The sequence below is a fragment of the Hetaerina americana genome, unplaced genomic scaffold (genome assembly GCF_022747635.1).
Source record: "Hetaerina americana unplaced genomic scaffold, ioHetAmer1.1.p SCAF_4, whole genome shotgun sequence".
In the NCBI taxonomy this organism is placed as follows: Eukaryota; Metazoa; Arthropoda; class Insecta; order Odonata; family Calopterygidae; genus Hetaerina; species Hetaerina americana.
In genome coordinates this window covers 102,451,019-102,466,178 of record NW_027286985.1, presented here as the reverse complement: position 1 = coordinate 102,466,178, position 15,160 = coordinate 102,451,019, and the positions used below count along the sequence as shown (strand labels likewise).

Below are 15,160 nucleotides of genomic sequence, written 5' to 3'. Positions count from 1 at the left end.
ACTTTTGCAGTTTATCATACATTGTAATGTAATAAAATATGGGTAGAAAAGTTTTTGAGATATAAAAACTAAACTTTACAAAAAAATCAGAAGTCATGAGAAGCGAGGGATTGAGAAATAAATTAAAAAATATGAATGGTACATTTATTACTATCTATGGCAGTTGTTGAAAATTAATCACCATCTTTATTTCTAATATGCTCCATCATTTTCCCCAAAACAGTGAAGGTATTACCTAGCTGTGATAAAGCAGGGACTCATAAAATAAGGATTGGCAACTGGGAACTTAAGCCTGCAAGCATTATTAATATGAAATTAGTGTGGAATGGGAGAGACAGGAGAAGTACCAGGGAGAGGGATAAATATGGTGAAACCTTTCTTTGTGAATAAAACTTAACAATGGTAATACATATCAGTGCAACTTGTCCTGTTATCCAGAACCATTTTCCTCCATTTGCTTCACCTGTAGTCATGCCAAAGTCAATGACTCTTAGATATCTGGTTTAGCATAATAACCATGTTAAAAGCAGCGGGTAAGCCCTCTCAATCCTCATCTGCTCTATGCATGCAGATGATTAAATGTTTTCATAAAGGAATTTTTTGGAATGATTACAGGGACATTTTTTAAGTTTTAAGACTCAATTCCATTACACAAGAATCAATGCTTACCTTTCTGGAATACAAATCATTGAAACTGAAGCTGATAAGACAATTTTAAGCCACTCTTGGTGACTTCATGAAAATAACCTGAAATGGCTGGTCTTTTCTGCTTCTAAATGTGAAACTCACCTTTTTTGAATCAGGAGCGATTGGGAATGATGCAGGGACACATGTCCCATTTTTCCTGACACAAAAGGATTTTGGTTCTATATAGTCAGTGGACCAATTATCTTGAGGTATGGCTACAATAGATTCAATGGCTATATTGGAGTTGTCGTCACCCTGGAATAAAACATCAACAGAGAGAAAACACTAGAGAATTAAGAAGCACATGTGCAATACAGTCATAAAAAAATAAAAATGTCTATATCCAGGTTGAGATAAAGAAAATTTAAATTCATAAAATAATCAACATGAATTATTAATGGTACAATTCCTTGATGCTTTCAATACATATGATACACTCTAACCCTTGGCATAGCATATTTGCAATTCTAGCTTGAGTTGGCATGCATCCATAATATATATCCTATCTCTTGATATACATGACAGTCTCAGCCTGAATAAGTTAAAGATGTCAGTATTCTTGATGTCCAGAGTCATTCTTTTCCTTCCATTTCTGTAGTTTAGAATTTTGCAGCATGTCACCATTCCAAAATAATTTATATTCTGGATTTTTATATACTTCAAATTGAAAATTACCCAGTCTCAGAGTAGCTGTCCCATATTCCAAAGAAAGAAACCATTACAAAGGTTAAATATAGTAAAAGATCAATTATCAGTATGCATAAACATTAAACATAGCACTCCAATGAGGCAATAATTTACAGATGAAAACAACAATCGGTGCCCTTAGCTAATAAAATGGCTGTAATCTTTAATTTTATGACACTCAGTTAATTCCTGCTAGAAGTATAGCTACTCATAATCAATCCAATTTGAATGTTAATTTCACCCTTCATAGTTCTAGGGAACTTCATTATCTTCATTTTCTATTCATCATCATCACATGTTGTCAATCCAATGATTGATTTGTCACAACTCTTGAACTATTCTATTCCCTGCCATCTCTTCAGGTCTAGAGGTCTTCCCTTCTAGTTCTCCCCCTCCCTTCAGCTATGCTCCCTTCAGCCATGATCTTCAAGTGAACTATTGTTCCACAGGATATGTCCAATCAAATTCCCCCTTTTTTTTAGAGAATCCTCCTTATGCTTCTGTTTACACTCAATTTTTAAACTACAAAATTTCATTTATTACTATCTCTACCCATTTTATTTTCAGTATTCTTTGGTAGCATCACATTTTACTCACCTGCAATCATATTTTCCCTGCTGTCCTAATCATCCTACCCTCACATTCATAGAAAAGCAGAATCCATATATATTTCTTAATGAATCACTTCCTCATGCTTATGCTGGTTCTATACATTGATAGTAGTTGTTTATTCTGATAGAAAGTCTTCCTTAACAATCCTATCCTGCTTGGTAAACTTAAATGTTAATTAAGTTCCTGTAGCCTGACTTCTACATTGCGTGTGCATCAATTTCCTGTCATTGAGGCTCATTTCAACTTTCTTTAGGTATGTAACTTCAATTTTCAGTTCACACTGTCAATCCCTTTCTCCAAATCAAGGAACTCAACAGAGAATAGCTGATCCTTCTGTATCCTCATCTCTGCAATAGACCTGAGAGCAAGAATAGCTTCTCTCATCCCTATACTCCTTTTGAATTCAAACTTAAGTTACTCTTCTGATTCCTTCTTCATTCTTTGGTGTACCATTCTTCTAAAGAATCTTCATTGCATGGGTCATCAGACTAGTTCTGCTGATTTGTCCACATTTTTTGGCCTTTTTCTTTTTTGATATAGGGGCAAATACATTCTTCTGGACGTCCGTCAGCATTTCTCCTCTTATACGCATACAACATATGAGGTTGTATAGTTGTTTCAGGTTCTTATTTCCTGAATTTTGTATTAGTTCTGAAGATACATTCTCAATCACTAGTGCCTTGTTTGTACTTGAATCCTTGACAACAGCATCAAATTTAAATCCAAGGAATTTTTGGTGTCCTCTCTCACAACATTAGCATTGTCTTCTTCCAGTATTCTCACATGCATTTCTTTTTCATCATAAAGATTCTCCAACAATCTTTTCAACTCTCCCCTTTGTCTTCATCTCCAGTACGAATTTCCACATAGCTATCCCGAATGCCAATGATATTTGCTTTGTGTTCATTGAAATTATGTCTCATAGTTTTAAAGCTGCTTCAACTTTTCCATGAACAAGGTTATGGTGAGCTTCCTTGCAAAGGGCCTTAACAATTGTTCTCCGAGTTTTCTTATTTTTCTACTGAATTCATTTCTCAACCTTCTGTGCCATATCTGTCCAACCTCAGTCCTTGCAAGTCAGAATTTCCGACTGACAATCTGTCATTAAGGAGTATTGAAGGGGCATTGAAAATTTACAATAAACTAAGACTATCTGTGAAATATTCTCCTACAGCTAACACATTAAAAATGGCTGAGAACCTCCTGAAAAATAGTACTCCGACCTTAATATTTTGCCTAAGCAGACCTTTAAGGCTATTACTAAGACTATTTAGCCTAAGCAGACCAAAGGTAAATTTATTTTGTATTAAACTCTTTACATATGTATCACATTATTGGAGTTTTCTCATGTTTGTACTCATACATTGTTTTACCTGTGACCTGCCCTAAGAAGCAACTTAATGTAATAATTACTATTATTTCAATTCAGAAAATCACTATGCACTTATACAGTTCCAAAAATGTTCAAACAGTTAGAGGAGATACAAATTATGCTCTTAAGAAAAATATAGTCAAAGTAATTAATAAGTGCTTAGCAGGTGCACAACAGTTTTAATTGAAAGCACATGGCTTTAATTTCATTCCTCTTTCTCTCCAAATACGTACAGTACTTTTTGTTTAATCTAGGGAATATACATATATATTAAAGCAGAGTATAATAAGCATTTGAATATGAATCTTATTCTCACCTTTACTCCTAAACTGATGAAGTTTGAATCAAACATGAATACTCCAACCTTTCCATACTTGTCTTTCACAGATTGTCGACACAGAAATGAGTAATGGCATGGATAAAGGGTCACTTTTCCATTTTGTCTCCCTGAAAATGTGTCAGAAATATTGAGACCAGGCTAAAGAAAATAACACTCTCCTTCCATATGATTCATCTTTTAGGGTAATTTTCATATTAAATTCCAAGTTAACTTCATCTCGGAAAAAATACAATGAATAATCTTCCCTGATTTTATAAATACATAAACAGGTTATAAACTCATTTTGCAATATTTACTTAAATCAATGCAGTCAGGATTTATCACAGGTATAAGTCAATGATGAAAAACAACCATATTTACAAAAAGTTATCAAAATTATTGGAGAAACTCATTACCATGAACTGGGGCATGGCTACCTTAAGTTCCAAAAAGGGGATTATATTCTGAAAATTCAAGCAAAATGAAATATAAACTATGTTACAATGGAAAAGGGAAAAAAATCATAGCATAAATTTTCTTCATGCAAAAAATAAAAAGTACTACTACCTGCACTGTACTCATGGTTTCATTCATATTATTGTTCAGAGTAAAGCACTCTTAAGGCAAATCAATTGCAATTAACCTTCTTGCAATGCAAAATAAATAAAGTAAACTCTTTGTTATTTCAATATTTTTTAATTCAAAAGGCATTGTAATTTGGTGGCCCGTAAAAGTAGTTCCTGACCTATTCCATAAATTTTGGTATGCTTAAGTATCAATCAATCAAATAACGAAATGTTATGAAACCCATTAATACTGAAAGTATATACAGCAAAAAAGCATACAAAATCACTCAAACAAAAAGAGTGCCTATCCAAGTCAAACATAGCCTACACTACTTCAACATAATATCCTTATTGAAGTCATACCCTCTCTGTATTAAATTATGATTTAAATTGAGTGAAGGAATGATGTCCTTTAAATTCCAATAGCTCATTGCTCACATCATAGGCACATGCAAAACATGGCAATCACTCCATCAGATAGACATTTATATTATGTAATAAACTAAGACAACAGAAGATCAATTACAGACATATGGGGTTTTTTATAAAAAATAATAGTTAAAAAAACTAAATTGTCCTTTATGCCTTCATTTATTCCAAGGGAAAGACTCATTTTAAACAAATGCTCTTACAACCCAATGGTTGACTCTTCCTGGATTCCTGACTGATATAAAAGGTTTGTGAAATTTAATTGGAATCCATTCAACTTCACTGTGATTGAGGAAAAAATCACCTCCATGTTAATAAACAAGTAATGGCATCTACAAAGGATGTAGCTATCAAAAATAAATGTATGGGCACAATTCCTGAAACAACACACTGAAAAAACAAAAACACAGACCCACTCCAAGTCCCAACTGTAATAAATATGAAGAAATGTAACTAAATATTTTCTAACCCCTAAATGTTGGCTGGACTTCATTAACCTTTTGAACTTTAGTGTGCAAATTTTCTACATACCATGATGCTTCTCAAAATCCCCAACAAGCTACCTAAAATCTTCATAGTTAACTTATCCTCTGTTTTAACAACAATTATCAACCCATATAGTTTTTTATTTGAAGGTTCCCTCACTTATTTGGTTTTCATTTTTGCAAGTCACCATTTATTTGGTGAAGTTACTGTGAAAACAGACACATAAGCATCTAGTGCACATTATGCCGGAAAGACCACAATTTTAAAAGTAATTTCACAAAAGTAAATAAATTCATGTACCAAGAGTTCAAAATAACCTGAATATGCTATCCATCAGAATAAATACACACAACAAATACATCGAAGCCAAATTTTCTGAGTGTGTTTTAAGGAAGAATCACAAAAAGATTGTGTGTACCTTTTGTGGAGCTGGTTTCAATCAGCACAGTTGAGACTTGAGCATCCTGATCTGGGGTGAAATAATTAATAAGAAGTATATATGGCCCAATCCTTGAAAGACTCAGGTCCAGGTGGATTTCTGGCTGTTTCTGATTTAGCAATGGCAATTCTTCTTCTCCAAAATGATCAAGCACCTGCAGAGCAAATATGGATCAAACAAGAATGCTCACTATTAATAGCCATCTCTAAATAATTTTCAGAACAGTGGAACCTTGCTCAACGAGCATCTCATATAATGAGTAAAAATTATTTCGACCCTTCATATAATAAGTAACGAGGAGAGGGGAAATCCTGGAATGATTGCATACCTACTCCTACAGTTTATGTTCAGCATTTGTTCCACTAGCATCTTAGCGTTGCTAGTGATTGCACATTTTTCCACACTTGTTTTCAAACATATTTTTTCAATTTTTTTGCAAAGTTTAATAATACTTTGTAAATAGTTTTAAAAATTTCCCTTGAGAAGAATCCAAAAGAAGAGAGCCATAAAAGAATAAGAATGACCAAAGAAATGAAAAGTTAAAGCATTGAAAAGCAAGAACAAGGCATGCGCATGGCTGATCTAGTATGCATATACAAGTGCCTGACATCAACAATTTACACTATTCCCAAGAACAAGAACAAAATTAAGGAGAAGATGCTTCAGAGGGAGTGACAAGAATATCTATGTAACAGTTACTTATTCTCAGCGACATTGAAGGGCTGTTTCTTATATAGATGTATGAAAAGCAATTGCAATGCAATAATAATAATGAGAACATCATTTATGGGAAGAAGAAAGTGATTTTTGCTGACCTTGTTAGGAAGAGGCCAGTTTCAACAAAATCACTACAACAGGTTTTTAATTGTGATATGTCAGGGCTTTCTTTTTAATTTTTTGTGAACAAAATTTTGAAGCATCAGCAAAAACAAATTTCTCTCGATGATTTTATTTTTTAAAAATTAGGAATTCATCATAAATAATATACTAATTATTTTGATTCTTCTTTGTTTTCTACAAATTTAATTCACATTTCAGGTTGGTTCATTCCATGACATAAGAAAAGATGATGATGATTCATGATCCTAAACAATGTCTATATAATTTTATTAGAATAAAACTTGTACACGATTTCTTTTTTTCAGCATTAAATATATTAATGTATTTTACATCAAATTATATGGGATAAATTGTTTTGCTTAATGAGTACTATGCTTTATAAGTGAGAATCTGGAATGAACTATGCTCATGAAGCAAGGTTCCATCATAATTTATCATCAGAAGGGTGCAAAGGTGAAAGGGGATTGCTGGAAAAATCCTTCACACATGGTGCTGAACTTGAAAATACAGAGAAAAATTGCTTAATGAGCACCTTTCAGAGCAATTTAGTTGCATAATGAGCAAAAATATTGGTCCTGAAAATGACTCGCTTAACGAGCAAATTTTTCCATAATGAATAATGAGCAGAGGGTAATTCCCAGATTCATTGCGTGCCTGATACTACAGTTTATCTCTGGCAGTCGTTCTGCTAGCATCTAAGCATCGCTAGTGATCACACATTCTTCCATACTTGTGTTCATACATATTATTACTGGTTTTTGTGCAAATTTTAATAATATTTTGTGCATAGTTTTAAAATCGACCCCAAAGAAAAATATATCGGAAGAAAGCCATAAGAGAATAAAATAAAAAACCAACAGAAATTAAAAGTAAATAGATTGAAAATCGAGAACAAGGTGTGAACATGGCTGATCTAGTATGCCTATCAACAATCAGTCGACATCATGATTGGCCTTTTCTTCAAGAACACAGAGAGGACTAAGGAGAGAGATGCTTTAAATAGAGTGACCAGAGTATCTACACAACAGTTCTGAACTATGTTGAAAGGTTGCTTCTCATATGCATAAACAAAAAGCAATTGCAATGTGACACCACTAATGAGAATATAATTTGTGAGAATGGGAAAGTGATTTTTGCCGACCTTTTTAATAAGATGTTAGGATTGTCAATGGCCAAGCAGGTATTTAAGGGGAGCCGTCCATGTTTTGAGAAGTTAACAAGAAGAACCATCATCATCACCATTGTGAGGCATGGTGAAGCAGTAAGCTTGCTTTAAAAAGCTTGTACCTACTGAAGGTTACCTGACACAGCATGTTTTTAATTGTGACAAGACAATTCTCTTCAGGAAGAAGAAGACGCCAAAGTTATATTTGAGCACATAATATTTTTTTGTGTCTGACTGCAAGGCAAAGAAAGGCCATCTCAAGCTGCTAATTTGTACAAATGCAAGCAGCAATTTGAAAATCAAACCCTTACTTGTTTACTATTCAGAAACTTCAAGAGCCTTTAAGAAGAGTTAAGTCCAATTTAATAGGCTGAATGAGATGTGGAGGTCAGGAGAAACTTTTGCATTGAATGTACCATGCGTGAAAGGCATGGCCCTAATAAGGCAGTGGCAATGCATGCCATAACATTTAACAATAATTCAGAGTTACAGTTTTGCCAAATTTTGAAGCATGGGTGAAAACAAATGTCTCTTGACGGATTTCCAGGAAAAAGAATTGATTTAGATTCTTTTATGCTTTTACAAACTGAGTTCACATTCCTGTTGGCTTAATTCTGAGATAGAGAAAGGGCGAATATGATCTATGATACTATACAATGCATGCATAATTTTATTTGAATAAACCTTGTATATAATTTTTTTTGTCAACATAGAATGCATTATTGTATTTTACATTAATTTATGTGCATAAAGTTGTTTCACCAAATGATTATTTTTCTCTATGAAAAAGATTGCAGAGCAGGTTAGGCTTGTATTATGAGGTTGCACTGTACCAAGTTGTTTCAATTAAATAAAAACTTAAAATTATGATTTTAGCCGGAGGAAAAACAAATTATATAGGTTCATAGCAAACTAAGTTACAGTAATATTTTGCTTTGACAGTTTTCCTATGCTCAGTTCTGTTCATGTAAATGCTAACACCTCTGTCCCAAAATCTTCAGAGAAAGTCCATTCATTCGATCAGAATTATATTATTAAAAATGCACCCACTCACTGAAACACCTGATTCAGAAAAATATTACAAAATCTTTAAGCCTACCATTAAGGTGAATGATACAATGAGACATGATCAGTGAGTTTTTAACTCTCCAATGTGATGAGACAACCAGCATGAAGAGCTTCAAGGATCTACAAACTGAAATCAGATAGCATGAATGAAGGTCACATTCAGAGTAGTCACTTATAAAAATGTCATCCCCATGTCAAGAAAAGTAACAGTACCAAAGTAACAGTACCAAAAATCACCAGCCAAAACTAAAAAATGCTCTACCCCTCTAAAAAAGACTAATAATGCATGATAATTATTATTACACCACAATGTCCATAATATCTCTCATCCAGCAACGTTTTTGAAAATAAATATGATCAACCAATTAAGTTAATTCTTCATCAGTATCATGCTGTGAGGTGTTTTTTGGTTCATGTTCCTTCCATCACAAGTTCAGCTGCTTCAAAGGTAGCAGAAAGATTCCACTTCTACTTTCTCTCCTGTGGGTACATGGTATGCCTTCAGGATCTCCCCTTCTCATACTAAGATTTTGGATTTTCTACCTAATTATGCCCATGTTATATGCTTGATGTAGTTGATCCACTGCACTCAAACTGACTGGTTTTATCTACTCTTTTCTGGATGTGCAAAGTCATCTGTGAAATGGAGCACATTCATTTCTTCTCCACCCCCCTTAAGTCCTTAGATGCCCATTCAATGTGCTTCTTAAGCCACATCTTGCAAATGTACCCTGAAAAATACTACAATTCGCATTCTCATTTAAATATTTATTTCAGCATTTATTTTTCTTCTATATTCCATTTACCTGAAGTACTTGATGTGGCTTGTTTTTATACAGTTGATTGATTATTCCTTAGCCATTTAAACTCTTTTCTAGAGTTTTTGGCAATTGACAATTTCATTCATCTCTCCAATGGCAAATGCTGTTCCTGAGTCTATGAATGCCACACATATGAGGTGTGCTCAAGCTCTAAGGAAACCCAATTTTTTCTTTGGTGCTGGGAAAAGATAGATTTCTGTGATGGAGCTTAAAAAATACAGGCACTATATAAATAGAAGGACTGATGGCTGCACCATATAGAGCACAGGAATTGCATAGATGTCTCCAGCTAGAGAAGCATTTACTGTACTAAAATAGCATTCAGTAGTGTACAAGAAATATATGATCATCTGCTTTCTCCACTTAAGAGGTTAAATAACCATCAAACTTCATTGCCAATTGAATTAGGCATGTGGTATTAGTGCTATGCATGAGAAAAATGTACATCTGTGGGTGCGACAGTTCAAAGAAGGCCAACTATCATGGGGCAATGAGTACAAGAACAAATGATCCTGTTTTTCCTGTTTCCTGTGAGTGCAAGAGAAGGCAACAGAACAATTCTCAGTGGCTATGGAATCATGGTTTCAGCACTGTGAAAAATGTATGCATCGAAAGAGAGATTATGTTGAGAAGTTAAAAATAACTTTCAACTTTCTGGGGTTAGAGGTTTGTCAGAAAAGAAATAGGAGATCTCTGAATCTGAACACACCTCATGAAGGCTTTTTTATGGGTATAATATGTTCTACTAGGATCCTTAGTATGGCCTCCCTTCTCATTGATGGTGCCTCTGTTCTTCTTGATTCCAAATTAGTTTTCTGAAAAGTTGCATTTAATTTTTCCTTACGTCCTTTGGCTGATATTTCATGCTAGTTTTTTACATATGTGATGCCAGTAACAAGATTCAGTGTTCCTAACAGTAATTAATGTTGAAATCAATTTTCTCCAACTGAATCTTTTATGTAGTCTTTCATCATTCCAAACAATGCCTTTGGTGCTTTGATAATTTTTGATATTGCCATCATGTCATTCCTACTGTTTAATTTACTTTGTATCACAAATATGTATGACTACTCAATAGTTTTAGGCAAGTCCAATATAAACCAACAGGTTTTGCTAGTTGCCAGGGTTTGCAAGGGTTATTTTTATAGCATTGATTATTATACTGTCACACAGTGTTCCAGTAGCTTACAAGACAGCCATTTGAGTGATCTTACATATCTAAGAACTTACAAAACTTTAAAGTTACTTTTACTCACATTTTCTTCATTGTTCCTTTAAATAGAAATAAAAAGATAAAAAGGATGCACTGAAGTGAATACCAGACTTAAACATATGAAACTGTATAAACCTAGGCAAAAACAAAAAAATTAAAAGAATGATTTAACAATACTGGAACTATATCAAAAAGTGCTTCTAAATCAAGCAAATATAAGCCATATACAAAATCTTCGGCATGGTTAGTATCCAGATGGAATTTTGGTGTATCCAATATGAACTATATAATAAAAAATGGGGTATAAACCATGGATTAGAGGAATACATTTTAATTTCTTTACCTTCTCATCGGTGAAGTACTCTCTTATAGGCATTCTTTCGTTTCCCTCAGGTATGTAACCACCTTCTCCATGAACCATGTCATACTGGGAAACCTGGGGATATTGGAAGTGTCTGCAAAGAGTCTGGTTTGTATTGCTGCCCACAATCACACATGGATTGTTGACACTCTTGGAGAGGATGGTTGCTTCATAGAAGGCTGATGGCATAATGACAAAATAATCCTAGGGGAAAAAATCAAGTGTGAGTGTGACATGAAAGCATAAAATACACAAACACTTTATTTTGTACAACACTCCATTTAAATAATGCATAAGGTGAATACTGCCGGTAGGAATATTTGGGAATTTGGCTCCATGGTAGAATAATTAAAATAAAGAGGATAGTTGAGTGACAAGTGAAAAAGTATTGGGAAGAGTGGGTGAAGAGGAAATGTTATGGAAAGCATAAGAAGGAGATGAAACCAAATTCAGCACATCTAGATATACGACGGTTTACTTAAGAAAATAACAGAAGGAACCATGAAAGAGGAGAACCAACATAAAGTTCTCCTGGGTCAGAATAAACATCCCATGCTCAAATTTGTTCCTCTCCTTGAAATGGAATGATTTGATACAGTGAAACTCCTCTTTTACTCTTTTGTTGGGGGAATGGGGGAAGGGAAGAAAGGAAGAAAGCTTAAATCGCAGATATATGTGTTGAAGGAAAGCATTATTTACAAATTGGATTTTGGCAACTGAAGCAAAATCATAATGATAGGTCCCATAATTATTTTACCTGGAAAGGCCTTGCTCTTAAATGTACAGCATCATGGCCAATGACTTCAAAAATCTTTTGCATCCCTTTCAGTGCCAATGAAACCAATTTATAGTACTTTTATTTTCACGAACAAAGATGAGAAACTACATTAATATGGAAAGCTCAAATATTTTTACTGATTCATATAATTACTCTAAGGCATTTCAGCAAATTTCAAGTAATATATTTACACACATATGAGCAGAAGCCTCTTCAAATTTGGGCTATCATTTTGATCAAATATGAAGCGACTAGGATATTAAATTCTTACATAAATGTTTATTTTAAGATTTTTATGCTGTTAATAACCATCATTGGAACGAGAGTGCTACTTTTCCAGTACCACAGGCTTTCCTAGTCACACATACCTTAAAAAAATATGTATTTGAAATTACTTGACTCAATTGAAGGTTTTTTCATAATTAAGTAACCATAATTCATTTATTTTGCATGAAAGTTATAGTAATTTCACTATTTTTTATCATGCCCATTTTTTAGTGGGAAGGAAATACTTAAACCATTGAAACCACTCCAATTACATTTAGTACACATTCATTGATAAAAGTGGACAATAGAGACTAAAATATTTCATTTGAATGATTCTATTAAAATCAAGTTACTGAGAATAATTGTAATCCTTACCAAAAACATATACTGGTCAGTCTTAATTTTAATAGACCACCTTCCAGGATTCATGACCATAGGTGATGGAATAGATCCTGATGGTCCAGACACCGTAACAAAAGAAGGTTGCTCATTTGGCTTCATCACAACATGGAAGGTTTGCTCTATGTCACTCGGGTTATCTGGAGTAATGGTGATGGTTCCAAGAGCAGTTTCCTGGGTTGGATTCACATACCGAAGAATCATACGATAGATGGATGACTTCTCGATGTAAACATCTTGAATGATTTCATTCTGAAAATGAAGGAGGAATTTATTTTATGATCTTGGACATAAAAAGAATTCCTTACAGAGAAGAGTATATCATAAAAGCAAGTACTAATGGATGAAGTCAAATTATAGCATCATAAATTTATTTGCTGGAGATTAAATGCCAGAAATTTATCGGTAATGATATAAATGGAAACTCTCCAACTTCATTCTGTGCGATTAATTCAAGTTTTTTCACAAATGGAAAGCACAATATTTTCCTTTTTCAGCCATTTCTTTAAGAGTGGAATTATACATTACAAGAAAACAACTATCATCAAGGGTATAGTAGAATGTATTTTCCCCAGAAATCTAAACCAATCTTATTGCCAGGAAACAAAAAATGACTTGACAAAGGATGGATTGTAAAAAGGATCACTAATGTGGATTCATATTCATCATATGATACAAAGTAATAGAAATGACTAATTTGTCGCATGGAGTAAAACAATGTATTTGCTTGCCTTAAGGGGGGATATGGAATTCTCATGGCTAATGGCTGTGAAGGAAATGAACATGGGAAGTTAAAATAGTATAAAAATGTTCAAATCAAAATATTGCAAACAAATGAAAACTCTTGATTTGTTGTAATAAAAAACTGTTAAGAAAGTCAGTTATTACAAACTTGTATTTAAAAAAAGTATATCGAAGTTTAAAATCATTTGATTATATTTACAATAGTCATTTTATCAAAATTTGCTAGGAAGAAGAATGGCATGGATAATCTGCAATATGGATTATCTACACATGGATAATTGAGAGTTTACAGCACCTATAAAATAACAGATGGACATTCATAAAGTAGAAATTCATAGAGACATGAAATACCATTAAGGGTAGACTAAAAAATAAAAAGGAAGTATCTGTATAAATATTAATTACCAAGACATTTAATGTTATTCATTGCTGGATCAAATGCTGAACATTTCTCAGTAATTAAAAGACTGTTAAAGAACATATTATAATACAGATGAAAACAAATTCTTAAGCTTCTTTAGAAATTTGTAGCAGCTATATTAAAATAAACTGTGATATCTTGGAGAGGGTATCGCATTGAATCTAGAATAATTGGGAGTTCAGATAACCTTTCCTTTTTTCCAGTTTCAAAGATGATAGCATACATCCATTCAACTGCTAAAACTATGGCTAGAATTAGGGAAAGAAAAGATACAAGACATAATGAAATATGTTTAGCTGGGCTCATTTGATGGGGTATGTCAGCAGAAAGCAATGATTTAGCATTTTTGACTGTAGCCTTAACTTTTAAGAGGAAAATTTCAGAATTCATCCAAATACCTTCTAGGCCACAAAATGATCATACTTTCTGTAATTACGCATCAGTGTAATTGTGAAATTACCTTTTTCATCAAAGTTAATTTCAATTTTAACAATTTTTTGCCTATATGATGGCTCTCATAACAAACCTGTAACTGGGAGAACACTGCATAGCCCTTCCAAGAGAAGTTTGAGAATGCACGCTCATTGAATCCATAGCGCACTGGGGTGTAAGCGGCCGTCCTTCCATCCTCTGCTTCGAACTGGTATTGATGTAGGGTGGGAAAATAATGAGCCTTCAATGGCTCAGTGCAAGTCAGTCCCTCAATCCTAGGCTTACATGGACATTGACCCGTGTCTTTTTGGCATACCATGGTGATGGAACCACCAATGTCACATCCACAGTCTGGAAAGAATCAGTCCCCACATGGCGTACACTTTAACAAGGTTTATTATCCCTTGGCAGTAAGGCTATCTTACATCATAGAAAACATTAAAGAAGAACATTACTAAGAATAAAAGGGGTAGCTGTTATCTAATGGAATACAGGTACTGAGTACAACTGGTAAAAGAATTTTAAAATATAGAATTACTAATTTTTATATTAGAACCAAATATGAAATCTAATGATCCATTCACAAGAGTTAATTAATGTATGAGGCACTAAAACATAAAAATTTCATTTAAAGTATTTTTGTAAAAGTGTGGCTGACACTATAATGCAAGATAAAAGTAGATGTTCATAAAATTCCATAGCCTAGCACATGCAACAGTGTTAGACCGAAAGCTGAAATATATTCACATTTAATTACAAATAAAAAAATAAATGTTTCATTCTAATTGTTGAGTAAAAAGAACAAAAGTCAACAGATATTTAAAATTATGAGTATAATTACCATTGCATCCAAATAAGTTTGTTTCCATTAGGTTATAAGTTCCATCATTACATAGATCACATTTTCGTGACCCAACAGAAGACTTGCAAATACACTGACCAGTCTTGTGATCACACTCCCCAATTCCTCCCATTACACCAGGTGTATAACAATCACAGTCTGCAAGATGGAAATAGTTTATCAAAAGCTGCTCAAAAAAATAGAAAACATTGA

The 15,160-nt window shown here is 33.5% G+C and overlaps 1 protein-coding gene across 1 annotated transcript in view; it reads right to left on the bottom strand.

Annotated features, from left to right (window-relative positions):
- Positions 1–15,160, bottom strand: part of LanA (laminin subunit alpha) — a 147,546-nt gene that overhangs the window by 75,787 nt on the left and 56,599 nt on the right. Inside the window, exons 13-19 of the mRNA XM_071590876.1 lie at positions 14,948–15,106; positions 14,201–14,457; positions 12,486–12,761; positions 11,048–11,269; positions 5,577–5,751; positions 3,675–3,805; positions 790–942 (exon numbers count right to left, since the gene is read on the bottom strand). Of these exons, the coding sequence (XP_071446977.1) occupies positions 790–942; positions 3,675–3,805; positions 5,577–5,751; positions 11,048–11,269; positions 12,486–12,761; positions 14,201–14,457; positions 14,948–15,106 (1,373 nt within the window). The remainder of the gene's footprint in view (positions 1–789; positions 943–3,674; positions 3,806–5,576; positions 5,752–11,047; positions 11,270–12,485; positions 12,762–14,200; positions 14,458–14,947; positions 15,107–15,160) is intronic.